A 24,929-nucleotide genomic window follows, 5' to 3' on the forward strand; every position below is an offset into this window, starting at 1 on the left:
TCAGTTTTTCTTTGAGACAGGGTTTTTCTCTGTAGCCCTTGCTTGGAACTTGCTCTGTACACTAGGCTGGCTTCGAAATTACAGATTCACCTACTTTTGCTTCCTGGGTGCTGGGATTAAAGGCATATACAACCATGCTCACTTCTTTTTTTTAATGAAGAAATTCAGCCTAGTATTCTTAACAAATCTAAGTCACAGAACTGGATAGAAGTGCACCTGAGCTACAGTTAGTGTAGGTCTAATTGTATGTGTCTCTGTGTGTCCATCTCCAATGTGTATGTTTATCTGTTTATGTGTGTGTGTTCATGTTGTTTTCAATGTTGCAGCGTTTTCTCCTGTTTGTCTTGAGGGGATCCCAACTGTTGACTGTGTATACACCCTCAGTCATTCACCCTTTCTTTTACTTCATCCTTGTACCACTGTGGTCTGACCCTGACTTGATTTAGTACTTCTGTGTTTTTAAAGCCTCTGTGTGCCGGGTGGTGGTGGCGCACGCCTTTAATCCCAGCACTTGGGAGGCAGAGGCAGGTGGATTTCTGAGTTCGAGGCCAGCCTGGTCTACAGAGTGAGTTCCAGGACAGCCAGGACTACACAGAGAAACCCTGTCTCAAAAAACCAAAAAAAAAAAAAAAAAAAAAAATTTAAAGCCTCTGTGTGCACACATATATGTGTTTGATGGCCCATATTGTTAGGAAGAGCATGTGCTGCTAACACTCCATATTTCCTGCAGATTAGCAGCTTCCTAATTGAAAGATGATCAAGTACAAATATATATAATTAAGTTTCAACTGATGAGTGATTTTAGAAATTGCCTGGTAAATTGGTCTGGGAATGGCTTGTAGCTGCCTCTGCTTCCCACAGGGGAGGCCTAGGAAGCAGCAGCTGTTTGTCAGGAGCCGTGTTTCTGCCTCCGTCCATTACCACTACTCTCTTCTCCCCTCCCAGCCCTTCCGTGGGGTTCCTCCAGCCTCCTGGCTCTGAGCAGTACCAGCTGCCTCAGTCTCCTTCCCCCTGCAGCCCACCTCAGATGCCACAGCAGTACTCAGGTAAGAGCATGGAGAATAGGGGTGGGCTCAGGTGCTGGCCAGGGCATGCACTACTGAAGAAGGAAGGCTTCAGAGGTGGGCCTAGACAGTGGAGTGCACACCTTATCCTACCACTCAAAAGGTAGAGACAGAAAAGTTGTGGTTCCTGGTCCTTTTGTTGATGCGTGTGTGTGTGTGTGTGTGTGTGTGTGTGTGTGTGTGTGTGTACACACACACACATACACTCACTGTCAGAAAAACTTGTGTCTGCTGCACTCCTTCATCCTTTAGACAACTTGTCTCTTTCTCTTGGGAATATAAAAACAAAACTGAGAAACGCTTTTTAAAGCATCATAGATCTGTTTAACAGATTTTAGTGAGTTCTCACATGCACTGTGATGTTTTTATTCTGACCACAATCTGTAACAAAATCTAAGACTCTAATCTAAGAGTGAATTTGTACTGGAGGCCATCATGGTCCCAGGCCTGGCACTCAGGGCTTTTGACTTTGTGTATCTGTCTGTAAGCTGCATCGCCAGTCAGTCTTCAGGAGACTTTGTGCTCTATCCCTTTCTGTTCAGGAGGGAAGGAAATGGCTTTATATTAAACAGCTATAGGACTCTTCCAAGGGACCTGCTATGCCACGTGAATGCATATGACATGTGACCCTAGCTGTCTGTCTCTAGCATACTAAGGGCATGCCTACACAGCCACACAGAGTAGTTACAGAAACTTCACCCTCAGGACATCCCATTCCACTCTGAATGTGGGGGTGTGGATAGATCCTCTCTCTACCTCTTTGGTGACAAGGAGCCGTTGGCTGGTTTCCCATTTAGAATGAAATGCTTTTACCTCAGATGTCTGTACTTTGCTGTTAGATGCTTTGAGGCAATTACAGAATTAATCTTGCTCATAAGATATATTTCACCTTGAAGGTGAAATGACTTCTGGTTTTACCTAGACCAAACGGAGATCTTTCACAAGCTGAGGGTTTAAATCCATCCACCCTTTTATTACTTGAGTGAGCTCTCTGGCTGCCTCTTCTGGCTGCCCAGGGCACTTGGCCTTGACTGACCCAATGGGATATGGAAATTGTAGAAACTAGCTCCAAAAATTGCTGTACACTGTGCAGGTGCTTGGCACTGCATGGCACTTTCTCTCTTGTTAAGATTAAGATCAGTGTGTGCATGTGCATAAGGATATGCTTTATGTTACTTGACCTCCTTTGTGATACATTGGTATATCTCTTTGGTCTCTGGTAGCTATTGTTCAACATAAAAAGGTCTTGGATCAAAAGCAAAGCCATGCTGTGCGGTGGTGGCGCACGCCTTTAATCCCAGCACTTGGGAGGCAGAGGCAGGCGGATTTCTGAGTTCGAGGCCAGCCTGGTCTACAGAGTGAGTTCCAGGATAGCCAGGGCTACACAGAGAAACCCTGTCTTCAAAAACCAAAAACCAAAAAAAAAAAAAAAAAAAAAAAAAAAAAAGCAAGGCCATAGGACATGATTATGTATCGCTTACTTGGTCTAGGGCTAAGCCAACTGAAACATCTTTTGTTCTGGAGACCAGCAGCACTAGAGATCAGGGTGAAAGAAGGAAGTGGTTCACACTTCCCAGATCAAGGAAATAAGGAAACGTTCTCTGTGGCCTGTTCTCCTTGCTGCTCAGGAAACTCCTCCCAGTTGCATCTCCTTTCTTCCCTAAACTGACCCCACACTTCTGATGACAGTCTTGTACCTTTCCTCAGTCCTAACTTATGACATGATGTTCACAGAACCACTGATGTTTAAGTGTTTACTCTCTGCCCATGGGAAGTAAAGACATTTTAAAAAGAAACACCTTCCTTTCCAGTTTACTGTTAACTCGGAAGATAGATGGCAGGGATGGCCTACAAAGGCCACCCTCACCTTCAGAGGACAGTCACCCCGCTCTCCTCTCATGGAGCAACACGGTCACTTTTCCAAAAATAAAGGCAGGGATTAGGATTGGCTGTTCCTGGAACAACCGCCGTGGTTTATTAATACCTTTTTGTAGTTGCCCAGTTCATCTGAACCTTAATTCTGCAACTATAATGCTACGTATAACTCTTAACTCCAGGAAATACTGTGTGTCCTCTAAAATGATAGCTTCAGGTCTTCTGAGGTTCATATAGGACTCCTGTTTGGGAAAAGTGCACACAGACATGAAATGACAATGACACCTGTACACAGACTCCCAGCTCCCAGCAGCACAGCCGCGCAGACAGTGTCCTGTGCAGAAAGAGCCTCTCGCATACTTACTGGCTCAGCTAAGGGTTTTCAAGACTGAGAATATTCCCTATCACTTTAGGAAGATCTGCCTCTTCCCTGCCAAAAAGGGTAGGGGCTGGGGAGCCAAGATACTGATTTCTGTCCTGCAATTTTAGCTTCATTTCTTTTTCATAGATTTGGTCCCTGCTGGTGAGGAAGAATCCCTATCAGTTTTCAGCTTTCTCTCTCAATGATTTAAAAAAAAAAATCTAAACAAAAAACGAAAACCAATTCTGCTAGACATAAATGTCATCTGCTTGTATTTATGTGGTTTGCTCTGCCCAATCGACCTTTCTGCCCAGGTTTAATGATGCCACTTAAAAAGCCATTCACACGTCCCCTCTCCTTTCTTAGCTCTCAAGCTGAAATTGATTTCCTTACTCAGCTCCCTTCTTCTTTCCAGCGGCTCTCAGCCCAGGCTCCTTCCCCAACCTGAGGAGAAGGAAGTGCTATCCCTGGGCAGTGGATTTTTTTTAATTGCCATGTCCATTAAGAAGTAGGGACAGTTCAGCTGTTAACAGACACCACCTGCCTTTGGCTCAAGGAAGAGAAGCATAAAATCAGCTCATCAGTTGAGCAGTGTCTGTGTCCTCGGTTGAGTGAAGGAACAACGCTCCAGGCCAGCGGGGGAGGACTGGGTATAGGGAGGAGTTCAGAACAGAAACTGCAACCAAGAATCCTGGCTTTATTATTGTTGTTGGCGTTAGGAGAAATAATATAAGGACTTTGTGCTTTTCCTCCCTCCTGTGGAGCCCCCAATAGTTCTATGTACATTTCCTTTGTCCTGCTTAGACAGCGCATAGACCCTGGCACATGCCCCACCGTTCCCAGCCCAGGGCATTAGACTCCAGTTGTGAGCTGCCTTCCAGATTTGATTATTTTCTTGTAGGGCCCTCGGATGCATGAGAAGTCTGAATAAGGTCAACTGCAGTGTGGTTGGTAGAGGATGTTAGAGTGGGTGGGGCTGCTAGGATGCCCGGAGCAACTCTAGTAAGCGGAGGTGCTATGGGTCCATGACACACCACAGCTGTGCACTTTCATGTGGCCCTTTGTATAGGCCACACTGATGGATGCACTTCCCCTTTTTTTTGGGGGGGGGAGGGGAGGAAGATACCACTCTATTGAACTATTTGTGTTCTCTGGTTTGGTAAACCCTAGAGGGGTGGAGTACATAAATGGGCCAGAGAATAGGCTCAGATACCTTCTGTGTCTCCTGAGCTAAGACCACCTGTCTTGTCTTTTACTTTCCTGTGACCAATACTACCTGAGTGAACACTCGCTCAGCATGACTGGTATCCAGAGGCTGTACCATTTCCCATCATAGCAGCAGTGTGGTAGTGGCAGCATTGCAGCAAGCTTTTGAGATAGTAATCCCTGCTTCCATTTCACCACCACCATACACACCAGCTCAGCCTCAGAAGAAGCACAGCCCGGCAGGTCAGACCAACACCCATGCTGTCTAGTCCCATGTGTGCAGTCAGAGCCCCGCCTGTTCCTCCCAGCAGGGACTGTCCATCAAACTGCTTCTCCCTGACTCTTTACCATAAAGAAGATTAGAGTTAACATTCCTCCTCAGTGTGCCCTTTCCCTCCTCCACCTGCTGAGTAGAGAAAGTAGCAATGGCTGCCAGCACCATACCTCACAGTCATATCCAGTTGGGCCCTGGAGTCTGCCAGTGTAGCCTTCAGTATGGCCATATCCTTCTGACTACCCTCCTTCAGAACCTCCTGCTTCAGTCTTCTTACCACCAGACCCCTCCCTCCATCACCCTATTTACTTAGCCAGTGCATATACAAGGTGGGCTCCACAGAGCACTGGTCCTATCCCAGCATCTCCAGGCACAGTTCGTGTCCTGCCAGGATTGTACCTCAGACTCTGCTGTCAGCTCTTCATTTAGTGTCTGCATTGTTAATAGACTGTCCTTTCTGTGAGGACAGTGACCAGGCTTGTTTGTGGTACATTCAGTGTCCAGCATAAGTACTGGCACATAGCAAACATGCAATAAATGTTTGTTAAATACACTTCTTATCTCTTAGTATTTTTCCCCACTGTTGTATCTTAGCACCTCAAAATTATTTCTCATCTAATGAATTTGACTTGTACCCTCTGCTTGAGCTGTTCCCCCACTTAACCAGCTGGTGGCAAACAGTGCTTAGTAAGGTGGTCTAGTGAAGCTGTGAGCTTCCCTCTTCTCCAGAACAATAGATTTTGCTGGCATTACCTGCAATCCTTCCCAGAGAAACTTGCACATACCTGCAGCCCTGGCCCATGACCCAAACCCAGACACAGATCCAACCAGCACTGTGCCCAGACATTTCAGCAATCTGACCTGGGTGTTTGGTAATACTCAATTTGGACAGGATGGAGTAGTTTTTCTGCCAATCATAACAAAATGCCCCTCATCAGATAAAGGGCAGGAGAGCACTGGCATCTGGTTCCATCTCTCTTCCACTCAAACCTCCACTAGTTGGGGGTGGGGGTTGGGGAGGTGGGGATGAGACTCAGAAGCCAAATCAGCAGCCGTTTCAGATTCTTGGCAGGACATAGAACGGCCCTGAAACAAGTGAGTAGATTTTCTTGATGGCTTTTCCATTCAGAGATAACTCTGCATTCAAAATAGCTTGAATTCCCAACACCAGTTTTCCTCCTGCTACTCAGGAGTGTCACCTTCTGGACCAGGTGTGGTGGTCATGCAACTGAATGTCCCTAACGGACCCCAGGCCCCCCAGAATCCATCCATGGTCCAGTGGAGTCACTGCAAATACTACAGTGTGGACCAGCGTGGTCAGAAGCCTGGAGACCTGTACAGTCCTGACAGTAACCCCCAGGTAAGTCTAACCCTTGTCATCCCATGTTTGGTTTGGTTTGGTTTGGTTTTGAGACAGTGTCTCACTATGTAGCTCTGGCTGTCCTGGAAGTCACTATGTAGATCAGGCTGGCCTCAAATACTCAAACTCACAGAGATCCACCTGCCTCTGCCTCCCAAGTGCTGGAATTAAAGGCGTGCGCCACTGTGCTCAGCTCAACCCTTGCAGGTTCATAGTCTTCTCAGGAGGAAATCTTTGTGTCATCAACTGAGCAGCCTCTTTTATACATCTTCCTCCAGATGTTTTAAGGGAAAAATATGAGAATAACAAAGTGAGTCCTCTCTCAGGAGCCCAGTTATAGATCACATGAGACATGCTTAGAGCGGAGTCTGCGTGGCCCAGGTGAGTGCTGCTCGCAGCGGGTCACAGGCTCGGGGCTGCGGCCGATGACAGCAAGACAGAGCTTTAGACATAGCTACATAGAAACTCCTCAGCAAAGTAGCAAGATACCTGTGGCCTTTACAATAAGAATGAGTTTTATTAACTAATAACTAGGGCCTAAGGAAGAAGAACTGTAATAAACATAAGGATGGTGTCTAAGTTACGGTTTCACTGCTGTGAACAGACACCATGACCAAGGCAACTCTTGTAAGGACAACATTTAATTGGGGCTGGCTTACAGGTTCAGAGGTTCAGTCCATTATCATGAAGGCAGGAACATGGCAGCATCCAGGCAGGCATGGTGCAGGAGGAGCTGAGAGTTCTCCATCTTCATCTGAAGGCTGCTAACAGAATACTGGCTTCCAGGCAGCTAGGATGAGGGTCGTAAAGCCCACCCCACAGTGACACACCTACTCCAACAAGGCCACACCTCCAAATAGTTGCCACTCCCTGGGCTAGGGATACTCAAACCATGACAGATGGGTTCTGTTGAAGGACTCTTTCATAAGGGTGGGTTCCAGTCACTGAGAGACTAAGCTCAAGATAAAGGTCTAAACAGTGCTCAGGAGTTGGAGGGCCTCGAGAAGGATGACTCCACAGAACAGCAAAGGTCATGAGGTCATCAGACATCGTCCACTCCAGCCTTCTGGGAGACCAAGCATCTGTCATTTTCTAAAACCCTTTGGAGAAAATAGGCCTTTGTGTTTACCAAGTCAGGTTCCTCCACTGCTTTCTCTAAGCTGTGCCTTGTAAACATACACACAGATACAGACAAAACAACTAAATGCAGGGAAGGGCTGTTGAGATAAGTGAATGACCCTGGGTTTGATCCCAAGCACTGGAAGTAAGAATAGTACACAATACCACAAACTAATTAGGGAAGAAGAAGGCAGTGGGGGGCAGTGGCCTGATTCGGGAGAGCTTACGAGACCACTTTGTTTCTTGACAGTGGTGAATTGGAAACTGTGGGAACACACAGAGGATGATGTATGATATGTGACATGTGGGAACATACAGAGGATGATGTGTGATATGTGACATGTGAGAACATACAGAGGATGATGTGTGATATGTGACATATGAGAACATAGAGGATGATGTGTGATATGTGACATGTGAGAACATACAGAGAATGATGTGTGATATGTAACATGTGGCAACATACAGAGGATGATGTGTGATATGTGACATGTGAGAACATAGAGGATGATGTGTGATATGTGACATGTGAGAACATACAGAGAATGATGTGTGATATGTAACATGTGGCAACATACAGAGGATGATGTGTGATATGTGACATGTGAGAACATAGAGGATGATGTGTGATATGTGACATGTGAGAACATACAGAGAATGATGTGTGATATGTAACATGTGGCAACATACAGAGGATGATGTGTGATATGTGACATGTGAGAACATAGAGGATGATGTGTGATATGTGACTTGTAAGAACATAGAGGATGATGTGTGATATGTGACATGTGAGAACATACAGAGGATGATGTGTGATATGTGACATGTGAGAACATACAGAGGATGATGTGTGATATGTGACATGTGAGAACATAGAGGATGATGTGTGATATGTGACATGTGAGAACATACAGAGGATGATGTGTGATATGTAACATGTGGCAACATACAGAGGATGATGTGTGATATGTGACATGTGAGAACATAGAGGATGATGTGTGATATGTGACATGTGAGAACATACAGAGGATGATGTGTGATATGTAACATGTGGCAACATACAGAGGATGATGTGTGATATGTGACATGTGGGAACTTACAGAGGATGATGTGTGATATGTGACATATGAGAACATAGAGGATGATGTGTGATATGTGACATGTGGGAACATACAGAGGATGATGTGTGATATGTGACATATGAGAACATAGAGGATGATGTGTGATATGTGACATATGAGAACATAGAGGATGATGTGTGATATGTGACATGTGGGAACATACAGAGGATGATGTGTGATATGTAACATGTGGCAACATACAGAGGATGATGTGTGATATGTGACATGTGGCAACATACAGAGGATGATGTGAATATGTGACATGTGGGAACATACAGAGGATGATGTGTGATATGTGACATATGAGAACATAGAGGATGATGTGTGATATGTGACATGTGGGAACATAGAGGATGATGTGTGATATGTGACATGTGGGAACATACAGAGGATGATGTGTGATATGTGACATGTGAGAACATACAGAGGATGATGTGTGATATGTGACATATGAGAACATAGAGGATGATGTGTGATATGTGACATGTGGGAACATACAGAGGATGATGTGTGATATGTGACATGTGGGAACTTACAGAGGATGATGTGTGATATGTGACATGTGGGAACTTACAGAGGATGATGTGTGATATGTGACATGTGGGAACATACAGAGGATGATGTGTGATATGTGACATGTGAGAACATACAGAGGATGATGTGTGATATGTGACATGTGAGAACATACAGAGGATGATGTGTGATATGTGACATGTGAGAACATACAGAGGATGATGTGTGATATGTGACTTGTAAGAACATAGAGGATGATGTGTGATATGTGACATGTGGGAACTTACAGAGGATGATGTGTGATATGTGACATGTGAGAACATAGAGGATGATGTGTGATATGTGACATGTGGGAACATACAGAGGATGATGTGTGATATGTGACATGTGGGAACATACAGAGGATGATGTGTGATATGTGACATGTGGGAACATACAGAGGATGATGTGTGATATGTGACATGTGGGAACATACAGAGGATGATGTGTGATATGTGACATGTGGGAACATACAGAGGATGATGTGTGATATGTGACATGTGGGAACTTACAGAGGATGATGTGTGATATGTGACATGTGAGAACATAGAGGATGATGTGTGATATGTGACATGTGGGAACATACAGAGGATGATGTGTGATATGTGACATGTGGCAACATACAGAGGATGATGTGTGATATGTGACATGTGGCAACATACAGAGGATGATGTGTGATATGTGACATGTGGGAACATACAGAGAATGATGTGTGATATGTGACATGTGGGAACATACAGAGAATGATGTGTGATATGTGACATGTGGGAACTTACAGAGGATGATGTGTGATATGTGACATATGAGAACATAGAGGATGATGTGTGATATGTGACATGTGGGAACATACAGAGGATGATGTGTGATATGTGACATATGAGAACATAGAGGATGATGTGTGATATGTGACATATGAGAACATAGAGGATGATGTGTGATATGTGACATGTGGGAACATACAGAGGATGATGTGTGATATGTGACATGTGGGAACTTACAGAGGATGATGTGTGATATGTGACATGTGGCAACATACAGAGGATGATGCGTGATATGTGACATGTGAGAACATACAGAGGATGATGTGTGATATGTGACATGTGAGAACATAGAGGATGATGTGTGATATGTGACATATGAGAACATAGAGGATGATGTGTGATATGTAACATGTGGCAACATATAGAGGATGATGTGTGATATGTGACATGTGAGAACATACAGAGGATGATGTGTGATATGTGACTTGTAAGAACATAGAGGATGATGTGTGATATGTGACATGTGGGAACATACAGAGGATGATGTGTGATATGTGACATATGAGAACATAGAGGATGATGTGTGATATGTGACATGTGGGAACATAGAGAATGATGTGTGATATGTGACATGTGGGAACATACAGAGGATGATGTGTGATATGTGACATGTGGCAACATACAGAGGATGATGTGTGATATGTGACATGTGAGAACATACAGAGGATGATGTGTGATATGTGACATGTGAGAACATACAGAGGATGATGTGTGATATGTGACATGTGAGAACATACAGAGAATGATGTGTGATATGTGACATGTGAGAACATACAGAGGATGATGTGTGATATGTGACATGTGAGAACATACAGAGGATGATGTGAATATGTGACATGTGGGAACATACAGAGGATGATGTGTGATATGTGACATGTGGGAACATACAGAGGATGATGTGTGATATGTGACATGTGAGAACATACAGAGGATGATGTGTGATATGTGACATGTGAGAACATACAGAGGATGATGTGAATATGTGACATGTGAGAACATACAGAGGATGATGTGTGATATGTGACATGTGAGAACATACAGAGGATGATGTGTGATATGTGACATGTGGCAACATACAGAGGATGATGCGTGATATGTGACATGTGAGAACATACAGAGGATGATGTATGATATGTGACTTGTGAGAACATACAGAGGATGATGTGTGATATGTGACATGTGAGAACATAGAGGATGATGTGTGATATGTGACATGTGAGAACATACAGAGGATTATGTGTGATATGTGACTTGTGAGAACATAGAGGATGATGTGTGATATGTGACATGTGCTTGTCTTTTTCACAGGCCAATGCACAAATGGGCGGCAGCCCTGTCACGTCTCCTACCCAGTCTCCAGCACCCTCTCCTGTCACGAGCCTCAGCAATGTCTGCACTGGACTCAGCCCCCTACCTGTCCTCACACCATTCCCCCGGCCTGGAGGTCCTGCACAGGGTAGGTAGTCAGATGAAGGTCAGCTGCCCTGGAGCCCAGCATTCATACTCCATTATAAGGTGGGAGACTAGAAGATAGCAGCAGGCAGAGAGACGGTGCAGGGAACGTGTGCTCTAACATCTGCCGAGGCAAAACCTCTCCTGCTGCTCTTCTGTAACTGACCCCAGCCCTCCTTCACAGACTTGGTATTAGCTAGGGAATGTGAGGCTGTGTCAAAACTATGGGCTTTGCTTTAAGATTGTTTCATTAGGCATGCCTCAGGAGGCAGAGGCAGGAGGATCTCTGTGAGTCTGAGGTCAGCCTGGTATACAAAGTGAGTTTTAGGACAGTTAGGGCTATTACACAGAGAAATCCTGTCTGGTAGGGGTGGATATTTTACACACACACACACGTATGTATGTTTGTATGTTTTATTACTTATGTGCATGTCCGTGTGTGTGTGTGTGTGTGTGTGTGTGTGTGTGTGTGTGTAAACTGGACTCATACTCAGTTGTGAGTTGCTGATGTGAGTGCTGAGAACCAGCCCAGGTCCTCTGCAGGAGCTAAGTGCTCTAACTGGTAAACATCTCTCCAGCTCCAAGAAGAATGTGATTTCTAAACAGGCAACCGTGAATTTCAGTTAAAACATCTGGGTTCCAGCTCCAGGACAAACTAGCTTTGTGATATTAGACAAGTTACTTAAATTTATAAATAGACCTTAGTTCCCTCATCTGTAAAATGGGGTTAAGCATACTTAAGATAGAAATAGTCTTATTGCTTTTTGCTTTGGTTGTTACAAGTAATCTAAAAATAAGATTAAGATATTGCTTTAAAACTTCAAAAAAAGTTAAAGATTTATTCATTCTTTATAGGTAAGTACACTGTCGCTGTCTTGAGACACACCAGAAGAGGGCATCGGATCCCATTACAGATGGTTGTGAGCCACCATGTGGTTGCTGGGAATTGAACTCTGGAAGAGCAGTCAGTGCTCTTACCCACTGAGCCATCTCTCCAGCTGGTTTAAAAACTTTAAACTACTCTGAAATAAGTCATTTGTGAGTAGTAAGTTACACAGTACTCAGTCTGTCAGGCATTGCTACAAGTGCTTTATAGGCTGTGTTCAGTTGGCTATCCAACAGCACCAGTGGGGGCTCTCCCACTGGAGAGCATTGCGTTTGCAGTTGCACAGCCAGCGTTCCTGACTGGACATCAGGCTTTGAGCCTGCGCTCCTGTCCACTTGGGACTGCCTCTCTCATGAGTCAGAGACTAACATCCCCGAGGAGATGAGGGACACTCAGAAAGCTCAAGGTTCTTCCCTGGTCACTTCCCTTTTCTTGTTTTCTTGAGACTAAGTTTCACTTTGTATCCCAGACTGGCTTGGAATTCACTGTGAAGTCCAGGCTGGCCTCAAACTCTTAGCAGTCCTCCTGCTTCAGCCTCTCAAGTGTCAGAATAACAGGCATGTACACTGAGCTCTGCCCTGGTGATTACATAGGGTCTACGATGAGAGAACTCATAGGGGTCTAATAGTCCTGCCTAGGGCTTAGGAAGGGACACAGCTCTTTGTTTCATTTTGTTTTTCTGAGGCAAGGTCTTACTATGTAGCTATGGCTGTCCTTGAACTCTCAATGTAGACCAGGTTGACCTTGAACCCACAGAGATCTGCCTGCCTCTGCTGCGTGCTGGGACTAAAGTGTGTGTTAACACAGAAGTGTAACTCTTAAATCAGTTACATAGGTACTTCCATCATAGAAGAAGTAGGAACAGGATGCATTCCTATTTATCTCCAAAGCCCTAAAGACTCATACTTGACATACCATGAGGCTCAGTCTCCTGAAGAACCATCCATTCTCACTCCTTAGGTGATGGGCGCTATTCCCTGCTGGGTCAGCCATTACAATACAATCTGTCCATCTGCCCTCCCTTGCTCCATGGCCAGTCAACCTACACGGTGCACCAGGTAAGCACATCCATTGTCAGTCTTGGGGCGTCAGACTCCCCTTCTCATCTGGGCCCCTGCCTGTGAGCCATCTGCTTAACCAACTGAGTGGACACAGGAGAAAACCCAGAATGGACGAGGCATGGAGTTTTACCCTGTTCTTGTGCCCCTGATTCCCCCTCGATGCCCAGAAGGAGAGGTTTTATGTCTCATACTTCCTGAGAAATCTAACTCCATGGCTGGGTAGGGCTCGGCGGGGTCTACTCCTCAGTGTCTAGGGCAGACATTGGGGCACGAGGCAATGAGTGTTGTTCACATGGGATGAGAATTGCATTGGATGTTGAAGGGACAGAGTGGACTGAAGCACAGCAACCGAGGCAAGAGACAAGCACTCAAGTCTGCCTCCACTGACCTGGGGACAGCAGATGTGGGTAAGTGGCAGAAATCCAGATCCCCAAGGGAAATGCCGTTCGTTGCCATCCCAATACAAGTGGGAAAGCCAGCTAGAGTGGGGGGAAATGGAGTCTTCTTTGCACTAGAGCAAGCAGAAGGTAGAGAGATGACATGTCTGTGTCTCTGAGCCAGCCATGCAGGGTCTGGAGGTAGACCTTTAGAGACATTTGGAATAGCACAGTACGAGTGGCTAAGCCTCTTGTTCATCTGCAGTCTCCTAGAAGCCTTCTGTCCCTAATCTAGGACGTGTCCCCTTAGTCATCTTAGACCTGGTGGTAGTGTAGGAGAGGGGCTTTCTTCCTCAGGCCTTCCATGCTTGGCACACAAGGTCTGTGGGATCCCACAATCTGCAGCTGTTACGTAAACAAGGCAGGAGAGGATGGGAAGGGTAAAGGAAGTCTGTTTGGAGCAGCCTCTGGGTAGAAAGGGAGCATACTTCAGGTTGAGCCACTGAGTTCATTAAAGGTTATGACAAAACTCCATTTCACAGCAGTGGCTCCCTGGGAAGGAATGGAGGTGTAGGTGAAGATCAGAAACCTGAGGTACTAATTCTCAGCGCCTTCTGACGCACGTCTCCAGTTAGGAGAGAGGAAGGTTTATTTTATCTTTCTGACTGCCCTCTACCCCGCTTACCTTAATGGGGTTAAGTTAGGTTGATCTGGAGAGGCTAAGAGGAAAAGATAGGGTTTTTGAGGGCTTTTTGGGTACAGGCTGGGTCAGTGCTGCAGCCAGGCCACTGTCTCATCTTTATTCTCACAACCATTTGTCTCCTCCCCTTTCAGTGCTGGGACGGGTGCTGGAGGTGACTGATCTCCCTGAAGGAATCACCCGTACAGAGGCAGACAAACTCTTCACCCAGCTTGCCATGTCTGGTGCCAAGATCCAGTGGCTTAAGGATGCTCAGGGGCTGCCTGGTGCAGGTGGGGGAGACAACAGTGGGACTGCTGAGAATGGCCGCCACTCGGACCTTGCTGCCTTGTACACGATAGTGGCTGTGTTCCCCAGTCCCCTGGCCGCCCAGAATGCCTCCCTTCGCCTCAACAACTCTGTGAGTCGCTTCAAACTCCGAGTGGCTAAAAAGAACTACGACCTGAGGATCCTAGAGAGAGCTAGTTCTCAATAGCTGCAGGAGGGGAGGGGCCGGCACAGTAGAAGCAAGGGCCAAGCACAGGGATCCAAGGCGGACGACTGGGCCAGAGCCTGCCACGTTATGGCTGAAGAGAGAAGCAGACAGATTCTCAACCGGCATGGGACTCCTTGCCGTGGGACTCCTTGCCATGGGTCCCCCTTTTCCCTGGTTGGTCCCCTTCTGTCTCCCCTCCTTCCCATCTTCTATCATTTTTAAAATCTCTTCTCCCACCATGAAATTAATTTCTTTCATATTTTTGGCCGAGTAGAATTGAGAGGGTCCTGCCCTCCCCTTCTCCCATTTCATCACCAGCCCAACCTCCCTTCCCTCTTTTGGTCTTCATGAATATATTTATATGGACAGAATTAAGAAAAATAAATTGATTTCCCCATTTGTTCACTTCCCCATCTTGTCTCCCCAACCCCACAGAGTTAAAACTTGGTACTCCCCGACCCCTAATCCATCCCCAGAACACGTGTATATTGTTTGTTTGAGGTTTGTGCCACAGTAACAGACACAGTATTTAATTGCACATACAGATGTTTGCTGGGTTCACTGTAAATTTTATTTAATCTGGTTTTTTTGTTTGTTTGGGGAGTTACTTGGGGGGAGGTTGGTTTTGTTTATAAATATAAAAAAAGCAAAAACCTGTCACTGGCCATCAATCTGTTTCACTGTTTCTCTGTTGGTGTTGGCTGGGCTAGAAGGTCAGAGTAGGCCCAGTTCTACGGCTGCTGAAAGGCCTCTTGTGTCAGTTAAGAAGATTTCCCTAGTGTGTGTACATGGTTTTCTAACCTCTTCCTTCTGGCCTCTCCTTCCCCTGTACACAATTCTCGGGGAGGGCTGAGTCTCTGGAATTGTGGTCTGTAGTTCTCAAACTCTGCAAACTGCTTTTCACCAAGTCCATTGCTCCTCAGCTCTGGGCCTTTGTGTCCATGTCAGAGGCTCCTTGTTGCTCATTAATTTTGATATTCATTATAGCCTGACTACTGAGCTGAGCAAGTCCAGTCCAGAACTAGGTCGGGATGCTGACCTCATTTCTGTCCATCTGATCTTCTGAGAACCTTCAGAGATGGAGCACTTGCACCTTTAATCCTTAAAAGCATAGGGTTGGGTTCTTGGCAGAAACACAAATGGCTGTGGCTTATAGTACAACCACCTGAACTCACAGTGCCTAGATGCTCACTCACCTGTCCCTGTCCCTGTTCCCTGCAGTTGACAGAACTGAGAATCACAGATCACCATTTGCAAGGTAGAGCTGTCTGGAGGAGAGTTCCCAGCCTGCCTCAGTGCTTGCAGCACTCAGGAAGCAGACAGGCAGACCTCCAAGTTAAGACCAGCTTGAACATACCAAGTTCCAGGACAACCAGAACTACACAAAGACCTTCCCCAAAACAAACAAAATCCACACACAGTCATAACCTTAACAGATAACCCACAGGATAGAAAAAGGTGTGTCCCCTAGAATGCAGCCGCCCCCTTGGCCTTTCTGTTCCTATGCTGGGCTTGTCTGCGTGAGTGAGAGGTGAACCTTGTCTGTCTCCTAGCTTAAGTTCTCACTGGGAAGGAAGCATTCTTTACAGATGATAAATGCTCACCATGTGGCCATCAAGATAGCTTAGTGGGCAAATGCTTGCTGCCAAGCCTGAAAACCTGAGTTTGATCCCAGGATACGCAGAGGAGGGAGAGAATTGACTCTGGTACGTCCTTTGACCACGTTAGTGGGCATGCTCCAGTAAGTATACACACGTAAACGATATACAAACGTATTCTTAGAAATAGGCCTCCCTATAGAAGGCAGCTGTGAGCTGGAGAGACTGGTTAATAGCAGTGGTGCTTGTGTGTAAAGCTGGCAACCTGAGCCCAATCCCCGGATCGCACAGGGTGCTGGGAAAGAACAGACAGACAAGAAGAGAGAAGGACACAGGCAGCTGCAACCTTTCCAGGTTAACTACACTCATCTGCTCCTTCGACCACCGGGACCAACCTGACTTTTTAAGAAAAGGTTTATTTATTTTTATTTTATGTGTATAAGTAGTTTGCCTACATGTGTTTATGTGCACAGTGCATCTGCCTGATGCTTACAGAGACCAGAAGAGGGTGTATGTCTTCTGAAACTAGAGTTGCAGAGCTCTGTAAACTGCCATGTGGGGACTGGGAACTGAACCCAGGTCCTCTGGAAGAGAAGCTGTGCCATCTCTCCAGCCCCGTAGCTTTTGGGTTTTGCCACCGTCTTTCTCAGTAACATACATTCTCTTCATCTTAAGGACAGAATTTTAGAGGAAAAGGGAGAAAAATGCACCTGTGCACTTCAGAAAACACTGCATACTCTGATCAGCTGCAGGTGAGAGTCTTGGGTGGTTGACAGAATTCTGAGTCACGCCCTTTTCTCAGCTCCCAATCCTTCCTAGCCTAAAGTTTTGGTGTTAGGCATGATGGCATATACCTTTAGTCTCAACACCCAGGAGATAGGCAGACTGATCTCTTGAGTTCAAGGCTGACCTGGTCTACAGAGCAAGTTCCGGGACAGCCAGAGCTATACAAAGAAACTTGGGGTGGGGGGTGGGGGTAGGAGAAGGAAATAAAATCCAAGAACAGGACTGAAATGAATGAACCCAGGAAGGGTAGAATTGGGCCAGTTATTTGAACCTCAGGGGGTGGGGGAATATGGGAGACTTCACTGTCAGATCTAAAGTTCCCTCACATGACTGTGTCCTGAACAGAAGTTCCTTTCCTGCTGTGGGAATAGCATGGTGGCCCAGCTCATAGTTAGCATGGCAAAACCCTGGGTTCAATCCCTGGTACTTGGGGTGGGGTACTATAGTATTGGATAGAAAATGCCCCTTCCTGATAAGCCAATACTGACCTGCTACATGTAAACACTCGGAGAAGAGCAGCGCTGGGGGGATGGGAGGAGTCAGGGTCGAGCCCTGCCCCAGACCTCCTGGTTCCAATTTCTGCCTGTCAGCTGTGCTCTCAGCTGTCCCCTGTCCTCCAGCCCTGTCACTTCAGCTCCTCCACCACAGTGAGAGGCTCCAAGGCCTCCTCATACTGTCTGGGTAGCTGGTGTGGGTCCAGAAGGCACCAGAACGGGGGCTTGCCCTAAAGGAAGAGGGCTAGCCATCCCCTGCAACACCATCAAGATCTTAGGGACACCCTTTCCACAGTAACTGATTTAGGGAGTCTCAGAAGTAAGTTGTCTCTTCATTATCCTTTCTTTTCTCCTATCCTGAGTCTGTTGGGCTGCTTCATCTCTCTCCTCACCTGTGAGTAGTTTGGGTCTTTGAAGTGAAGTTGTCCTAGTTTAGGATGAGCCAAGATTGGAGGAGGGGGTAGGGCGTGGTGGGGTCCAGGGAATGGAGTGGTAAGGGAGGGAAAGGCTCATATTACCCTGAAAACCTAAAATAGCTGAGGCCCAGACAGGCCAGGAAAGAAGTAGGCACAAGGCCCCCAAGGCTCAGGACACACCTTCATACACACAGACCGTGTTAACCGGGTTAAGCCTCCTGAAGCAGTAAGATGTATATCGTCAACCAGAACTAGCTGTAGGACTGCTGTTGTCAACCTGTGGGTCGCATAGCAGATATTTACATTATGATTCATAACAGTAGCAAAATTATAGTCTCGAAGTAGCAGTGCGATAATTTTATGGGTCACCACCACATAAGGAACTGTTCTGAAGGGCCATGGCATTGGGAAGCCTAAGAACCACTGCTGTAGGAGAACCTAGAAGCCAGAGGCCTTGAGCAGCGCATTGGAGCTGTAGGCTCCGGCTGCTCCTTGATGTGGGAAGTATCAGTTTAAGGAACTGGTTGGGAAGTCTCTCCTCTGTGGGGCATTTTTCAGGGGACCTTCATAGAATCTGTTCATAAGCCCTGCCAAAGGCTGTCTAACCAAGTTTCTCCCAAAGCCTCCCCTTCAAGGGCCAACCTACTGTGTGCAGCAGGAATTCTGGAATACAAGAACAGCACACTGAGATTAGATCTCATAGTGGGGTCCAACCTCTTGTAGGATGACAGAAAAGGAGGTGGTGGAGTCCCCTCAGACCCCCTTTCCAGGAGAGACTCCGCAAAGTGGGGTGAGTTTAGACCTGTGTCCACTTTTGGGGAGGGGGTCCAAAGGGCTGGGAACCCATCACAGCATCTGAAGAAAACTGCTTGGATTGATAACACTTGTGTGCGACTCATTTACTATTGGGCTAGCCAACACCTTAACACCCAGTCCCCTAATCCCAGGGACATTGCTTTCCCATGATTGAAAAATGAGAACATGACTGTCATTTAACATTGGGTTTCCTTCACCCCATCCCTCAGCTACAGCGACTGAAGCAGTTATTCAAGAAGGGTTCTCCAGAGACAACAGAGATGGAGCCTCCCCCAGAGCCCCAGGCTAATGGAGAGGCAGTGGGGGCTGGGGGTGGGCCCATCTACTATATCTATGAGGAGGAAGAAGAGGAGGAGGAAGAGGAGGAGCCACCCCCAGAACCTCCTAAGCTTGTCAATGACAAACCCCACAAGTTCAAAGATCATTTCTTCAAGAAGCCCAAATTCTGTGATGTCTGTGCCCGGATGATTGTGCGTGAGTCTTGAAGGGGATCACGGACAGTAGGATGGAAGGCTCACGGGGAGGGACAAGACCTAGGAGAGACATGTCTGTGTAGACAAACTGTGGCAAGGTCCACCCTATGAAAATACTGAGGTCGGCAGTGTAGGTTCCCAGACGAGGGCAGGCAGAACCTCACTCAAATGCTCTCCCCCCTTAAAGTCAATAACAAGTTCGGACTCCGCTGTAAGAACTGCAAAACCAACATCCATGAACATTGTCAGTCCTACGTGGAGATGCAGAGATGCTTCGGCAAGATCGTGAGTGGGGAGGCTCTGGGGATCGAGAGCATGGAAGGCCTTTCTTGCTGGCCCCTAAAGCCATTCCATACACCCCCTGCTTCCTCTTACTCTAAGAGAAGCTGGACACTCACTTGTGGGGGGTGGGATTCTGGACCCTGCCTTGCTACTTCTAATGCTCTCCCCATCCCACCCTACAGCCACCTGGTTTCCGTCGGGCCTATAGCTCTCCACTCTACAGCAACCAACAATACGCTTGTGTCAAAGATCTCTGTAAGTGCCCGGGTAGGACCCGAGGGAGGGGGAGGGCCTCTGAGGTGGTATCATACCACCCTTAGGACAATAAATTCTGAAACAAGATCATTCTATCTCCAGAGCTCTCCCCCAGTCTAGACTTTTTACAGCCATTTCTGGACACGATGGTTAGTCCCTTGGTTTATAGCCGAGAGAGACGTGAGTGAGCAGGCCAGAGGTAGAGGCAAGGATGGAACCTTAGTCTGCTCCCTTTAAACCGTTTCTAAGCAAGAACGAGGATTTAGACCCTCTTTCAAAGTGATGCCACATTCAGGGCCAGCCCATGAGCTGTGGGTGCTCCCCCAAACAAGTTCCTAATCTGGCATGCCTGAAAAGTGCATTCCTTGAGGTTGCATTGATGGTACAAGCCTTGAATCCAGCACTCGCAAGGCAGAGGCAGGCACATCTCTCTGACTTCCATCTGTAGCCAGGGCAACATAGCAAGACTGTCTCAAATAAAGGAAACATGGGGCAAGCCTATGTTCAAAGCCCATGTTTCTGCTGGACACTTGGTGGGCACAGAAGCTGAAAACTGGCTCGGATTTACTTGGCAGAGAAGCCGGATTCTGCAAAGGGTGTGGGTACAAAAGAATGTACCAGTGGTAGTGTCCTGGCAAGCACACATGGCAGTTCTGGTGGTAGTGCCCCAGCTTGCACACCTCTTCGTTTAACAGAAGAGAAGCAGCAGTTAGGATAGGAAGTAGTGATCATATCCTAACTCCCAAGAAACTTACCAATGATGTCTTACCAACACTGTCTAGTACTCTGCCTGGTAGGGGTCCCATCCCAAGGCATTCCCAGTGGTGACCATTTAGAGCCCTTACAGACTGGTGACCTAGGTGTTACACAGCCAGCCCTTCTCTCTCCCCTCCATCTCCAATCCCCAACAAGCCCTGTGAGCATTGGCTGAACCCAGATACCCCTTTGAGAGGTCTTTCCTTTGAGCCCTCCTCATCCTTCTCAGTAATGTCTTCTTCTTCCTCACATCCCACCAGCAGCTGCCAATCGAAATGACCCCGTGTTTGAAACCCTACGCGTCGGGGTGATCATGGCAAACAAGGAACGGAAGAAGGGGCAGGCAGATAAGAAAAATGTGAGCATCGTGTGTCTCCACAGAGGCTCGCCCCAGAAGCTCCATGGGTCAGGTCATTTCCCCCTCAGGAAAACCAATAGAAACTATGGATCCTCTGCCCCCAAGTAGTACAGCATAACCAGACAGAAACATTGCTGTGTGAAACTTTAGATTTTTTTTGGTACTTTACACCTCATTGTGGGCTTCTGCGTGAGAAGTCCTGCCGTAGGGCTGAGAATGCAGGTCAGCGGTGAAGTACCTGCCTCGTGTGCACATGCCTGTAAAGCATCCTGGTTTAATACCCAGTCCTGAAAAACAAACTGGCTCCTGCCATAGAGCGTGCCTTCCTCGGCTTCCTTCTAAAACTGAGACATTGCCACAGGCAGCTGGGTCTAGTCCCTGACATTGCTGCATAACAGGCAGGATCTGTGCTTTTTACATTTGGAGGAGAGAATCTGTCATTCCAAGTAAGGAAAGATTGTAGAGCCAGCAGGTGTCCATGAAGAACTTCTGGTGTGAGTGTTCATCTTGTGGATGAAACTGAGGTACGTAGCCCAAGGTCAAGGGCAGCTTCACTGTCTGTTACGATAGGACTTTCAAGGTCAGTAATGCCGGAAATGTGTTTGCCTGGGCAAGTGATTAATTTCTCCATGGACAACTTTATGAACTAACATGAATGGTGTTAGTTAAGTCGATCCCAGTTCTGGGGTCTCTGTGCACACCAGGCTTGCACATGGTGTTCAGACATCCATGCAGGCAAAGCACATCAGTGAAAATAAAACTTAGGGGGAGAGCAGCCCCTCCCCTTTTTAATTGAGACAAGTCTTCTTGTAAGTGACCGTGATCTTGAATGTCATCTGGTCCTCTTGCCTTCACTTCCCAGGATTACAAATAGGTGTCACCACACCTGCTTTGTGTGACCATAGGGATCAAAACCAGGGCATCAGGCATTCTGGGCAAGCATTCTACCAAGTAAACTACATCTCTAACACATACTCCGTCCCATCTGCTCTGAGGGTCTTGCTGTACAGCACTTGCTTTATAGACATGGCCTTGAATTCATGATCTTCCTCCCAGGGCCAGAATTGGAGGCAGGCACCACCTTGCCCAGCTTTAGTAACCTAAAACCTCATAAGAGAAAATGTACTTTCCTTGGATGGAAAAAGATAAAATAAAAAAACTATCCAGAAACAAAGCTAGAGGTCTGATCTCAAAAAATAGTTGCTATAAAGCTTAGGTACAGAAAACAAATTTCAGCTGGGCGGTGGTGGCACACGCCTTTAATCCCAGCACTTGGGAGGCAGAGGCAGGTGGATTTCTGAGTTCGAGGCCAGCCTGGTCTACAGAGTGAGTTCCAGGACAGCCAGTGCTATACAGAGAAACCCTGTCTCGAAAAACCAAAACAAAACAAAAAAAAAAAAAAAAAGAAAAAAAAAGAAAACAAATTTCAGTCAGTTAACTATGAATTACAAGGCTGTTTCATGAGAAACACCCATACTCTTAGATCCTATTTTCAACGGGGGAGATGTGAAAAGTTCTTGCCCGATAGGTAAGGTGAGGCATGCCTGTCGCCCCAGCACTGGGGAGCTGGTAGCCAGGAGATCAGAAATCCAAGGTCAGTTCTTGCTAGATAGGTAAGTTGAGGACAGCCGAGGCAACGAGACTACCTCAGAACAACCAAGAGAAGAGGACAAGGAGAAAACTGTGCCGCCGCCCCCCCTTCTTACACACTGGAGTATTTTTTAAGCAGACAGTATAATGAAGGGCCTGAAATCTGGATCATAGAGTGAGTTGAAAGCACTGAAGATTACTGGGGAGGAGAAGCCAGAAAGCCTATGTCTGCTGTCCTTAGATATTTAAAGAGACTGTGTTTGCTCCACAATTAAAGCTCCAGACAGTAAATCAAGACAGGTAACTAAAGATAATATAGGCTCAATAAAAGGAATTTTAAAAATTGCATGGGTTGTACTGTAAGGTAATGAACTCCCTGTCATCAGCTATATTCAGGTACAATATGGGTGACCTACCTGACAGCATATTTCAGGAGAAACTCCTGAATTTCTTCTGGTGGTTGGACTAGGTATTTTCTCCAAGTACTCTCCCAGGTCTTAAGTACTATTACTCTACTCCTCTCTGGCCTGCCTGGAGAGGCAGAGAAAACACAGGATCCCAAGACAGCCTGTCTCTAACTCTGGTGTCCCCCTTCTAGCCTCTGGCAGCCATGATGGAGGAGGAGCCAGAATCAGCCAGGCCAGAGGAGGGCAAGTCACAGGATGGTGAGTGCCACCCATCTGCATCCACGGAGATGGGATGGGGGTGTAGCGAGGGTTTAGCTGCTGGATAGCAGGTGGAGAGCAAACAGTTGAACCCGGGGTGAGAAAGGTCCCCCAACACCAGTCAGGGGGAGTTATGGCTGCCCTCCTGGAGGCAGAAGCAATTTGTCCCTTATTTCCCATCCAAGGAAACAATGCAGAAAAGGACAAGAAGGCTGAGAAGAAAACTCCTGATGACAAAGTAAGTCTTTCCTCCCTGTAGCACCCTGGTCCTCTTCCCAGTCAAGATCTGACATCACTCACAATTCTTCCTGTCACCACCCACCCACCCACTCTCCACACTGAGACAGACACAAACCAAAACAGCCCTCCCGGAAGAGGTCAGTAGGAGTCTGGTAACTCGTCACTCTCTTGCACCCCTAGAACAAACAGCCGGGTTTCCAGCAGTCTCATTACTTTGTGGCTCTCTATCGGTTCAAAGCCCTGGAGAAGGACGATCTGGATTTCCCGTGAGGAGCCCTCAAAGGAGGCGGGAGTGTGGGAGCACTGAGGAATAAGAGATGAGCTCTGTGGGAATGGAGGAGGGCAAAAGGGCGGGTACCCTGTAGCACAGCCAGGCACGGGCATGTGAATGGAAATCACAGAGAAGATTTCCTTCCTATCCCAGGCCAGGGGAGAAGATCACAGTCATTGATGACTCCAATGAGGAGTGGTGGCGGGTAAGACATGACCACCGCTATGATGGGAGATGGGTAGTCTTGAACCTGCGATCTTCAGCCTACCCACTGCCTTCTCTAGGGGAAAATCGGAGAGAAGATCGGATTTTTTCCTCCAAACTTCATCATTCGGGTCCGGGCTGGAGAACGTGTGCACCGAGTAACCAGATCCTTTGTGGGGAACCGTGAGATTGGGCAGATCACGCTCAAGAAGGACCAGGTATCTCGGGTACCTTAACCCAATCCCAGTCGCAAACTCTCCACCCACACACCTCAGAGGGAGCTCCTAACCCATTAACGTAGACGACCCAGCCCAGCGTCCCTTCCGCTCATCCTCTGTCCTTACTTTTTTTCCTGTTTCTCAATCCTTTAACCCACTAGATCGTAGTACAGAAAGGAGATGAAGCTGGTGGCTACGTCAAGGTCTACACCGGCCGCAAGGTGGGGCTGTTCCCCACCGACTTCCTGGAGGAGATTTAGGCTTTGGCGCTGACTGGCGAGAGACACCCACGCCTCGTTCTGGGCGGGGCCCAGTGCGGGCTGGGGAGGGAAGGGGTAAGGGGAGTACTGGATGAGGAGGGTCAGAAAGGCCCACCAGAGCATAATGACGTTTCTGGGGAGGGTCTCGCTCCCACCTCTCTCCCCTGCCTAGGGCTTCGGATACCTGGTGCGCTGAGCAGCCTGCACCGATAAGGCCCACACTTCGGGTCCATCCAACCTTCAAGAGCTTGGGGGTGGGGGTGGGGAAGCATCCTCCATAACGAAGGGCAGAACTGCCAAATGTTTCGAATTTATTAAAGTTTTGACAAAAGTTAGAAAAGTTTGTTTGGGTTTTTTTTGTTTTGTTTTTTGGGTTTTTTGTTTGTTTGTTTTTTTAAACTGCGGACGTAGAGGCCTGCGGAGGGAGGGAGGAAGGAAGAATGTTCCCTGGCTGCTCCACCAAAGGCTGGTGTGAGTAGTCAGACTTGCACTCGCTAGGCTAGGCTTCTGCTAGAAGTGAAGAAAAAAGCCGGACTGGCGTCT

At 47.1% G+C, this 24,929-nt stretch overlaps 2 protein-coding genes across 27 annotated transcripts in view; both read left to right on the plus strand.

The window, feature by feature from the left end:
• Positions 1 to 15,361, plus strand: part of R3hdm2 (R3H domain containing 2) — a 121,354-nt gene extending 105,993 nt beyond the window's left edge. For 17 of the 21 annotated variants that reach the window (XM_076920472.1, XM_076920468.1, XM_076920483.1 and 14 more), the window contains 6 exons: positions 946 to 1,046; positions 5,971 to 6,140; positions 11,062 to 11,209; positions 13,052 to 13,149; positions 13,475 to 13,559; positions 14,364 to 15,361. In XM_076920472.1, the coding sequence (XP_076776587.1) occupies positions 946 to 1,046; positions 5,971 to 6,140; positions 11,062 to 11,209; positions 13,052 to 13,149; positions 13,475 to 13,559; positions 14,364 to 14,704 (943 nt within the window). In that variant the 3' untranslated portion in view covers positions 14,705 to 15,361. The remainder of the gene's footprint in view (positions 1 to 945; positions 1,047 to 5,970; positions 6,141 to 11,061; positions 11,210 to 13,051; positions 13,150 to 13,474; positions 13,560 to 14,363) is intronic. The other 4 variants (XM_076920477.1, XM_076920481.1, XM_076920487.1 and 1 more) reach the window with 1 other exon arrangement.
• A 134-nt stretch (positions 15,362 to 15,495) lies between these two features.
• Positions 15,496 to 24,723, plus strand: Stac3 (SH3 and cysteine rich domain 3). Of its 6 annotated transcripts, XM_076920494.1 has the most exons (13): positions 15,496 to 16,715; positions 16,978 to 17,054; positions 18,722 to 18,788; positions 19,024 to 19,288; positions 19,475 to 19,572; positions 19,752 to 19,824; positions 20,841 to 20,938; positions 23,127 to 23,193; positions 23,379 to 23,431; positions 23,614 to 23,699; positions 23,858 to 23,909; positions 23,989 to 24,126; positions 24,288 to 24,723. In XM_076920494.1, the coding sequence occupies exons 3-13, from the start codon at positions 18,723 to 18,725 to the stop codon at positions 24,384 to 24,386; spliced, it is 1,095 nt and encodes a 364-aa protein (XP_076776609.1). In that variant the 5' UTR covers positions 15,496 to 16,715; positions 16,978 to 17,054; position 18,722; the 3' UTR covers positions 24,387 to 24,723. The 6 variants fall into 6 exon arrangements, with proteins under 6 accessions (XP_076776609.1, XP_076776606.1, XP_076776607.1 ...); XM_076920491.1 differs by lacking the exons at positions 15,496 to 16,715; positions 16,978 to 17,054 and adding an exon at positions 17,328 to 17,901 and having other exon boundaries at positions 18,621 to 18,788; XM_076920492.1 differs by lacking the exons at positions 15,496 to 16,715; positions 16,978 to 17,054 and adding an exon at positions 17,329 to 17,901.
• The last annotated feature ends 206 nt before the right edge of the window (positions 24,724 to 24,929 follow it).

This window comes from Arvicanthis niloticus, chromosome 22 (genome assembly GCF_011762505.2).
Source record: "Arvicanthis niloticus isolate mArvNil1 chromosome 22, mArvNil1.pat.X, whole genome shotgun sequence".
NCBI classification, from domain to species: Eukaryota; Metazoa; Chordata; class Mammalia; order Rodentia; family Muridae; genus Arvicanthis; species Arvicanthis niloticus.

Coding starts and splice junctions, on each gene's coding strand:
- Stac3 (XM_076920494.1), top strand. CDS start 18,723: ATGACAGAAAAGGAGGTGGTGGAGTCCCCTCAGACCCCCTTTCCAGGA. Junction 19,825..20,840: donor CGCTTGTGTCAAAGATCTCT/GTAAGTGCCCGG, acceptor ACATCCCACCAG/CAGCTGCCAATCGAAATGAC. Junction 23,910..23,988: donor CCAATGAGGAGTGGTGGCGG/GTAAGACATGAC, acceptor TGCCTTCTCTAG/GGGAAAATCGGAGAGAAGAT.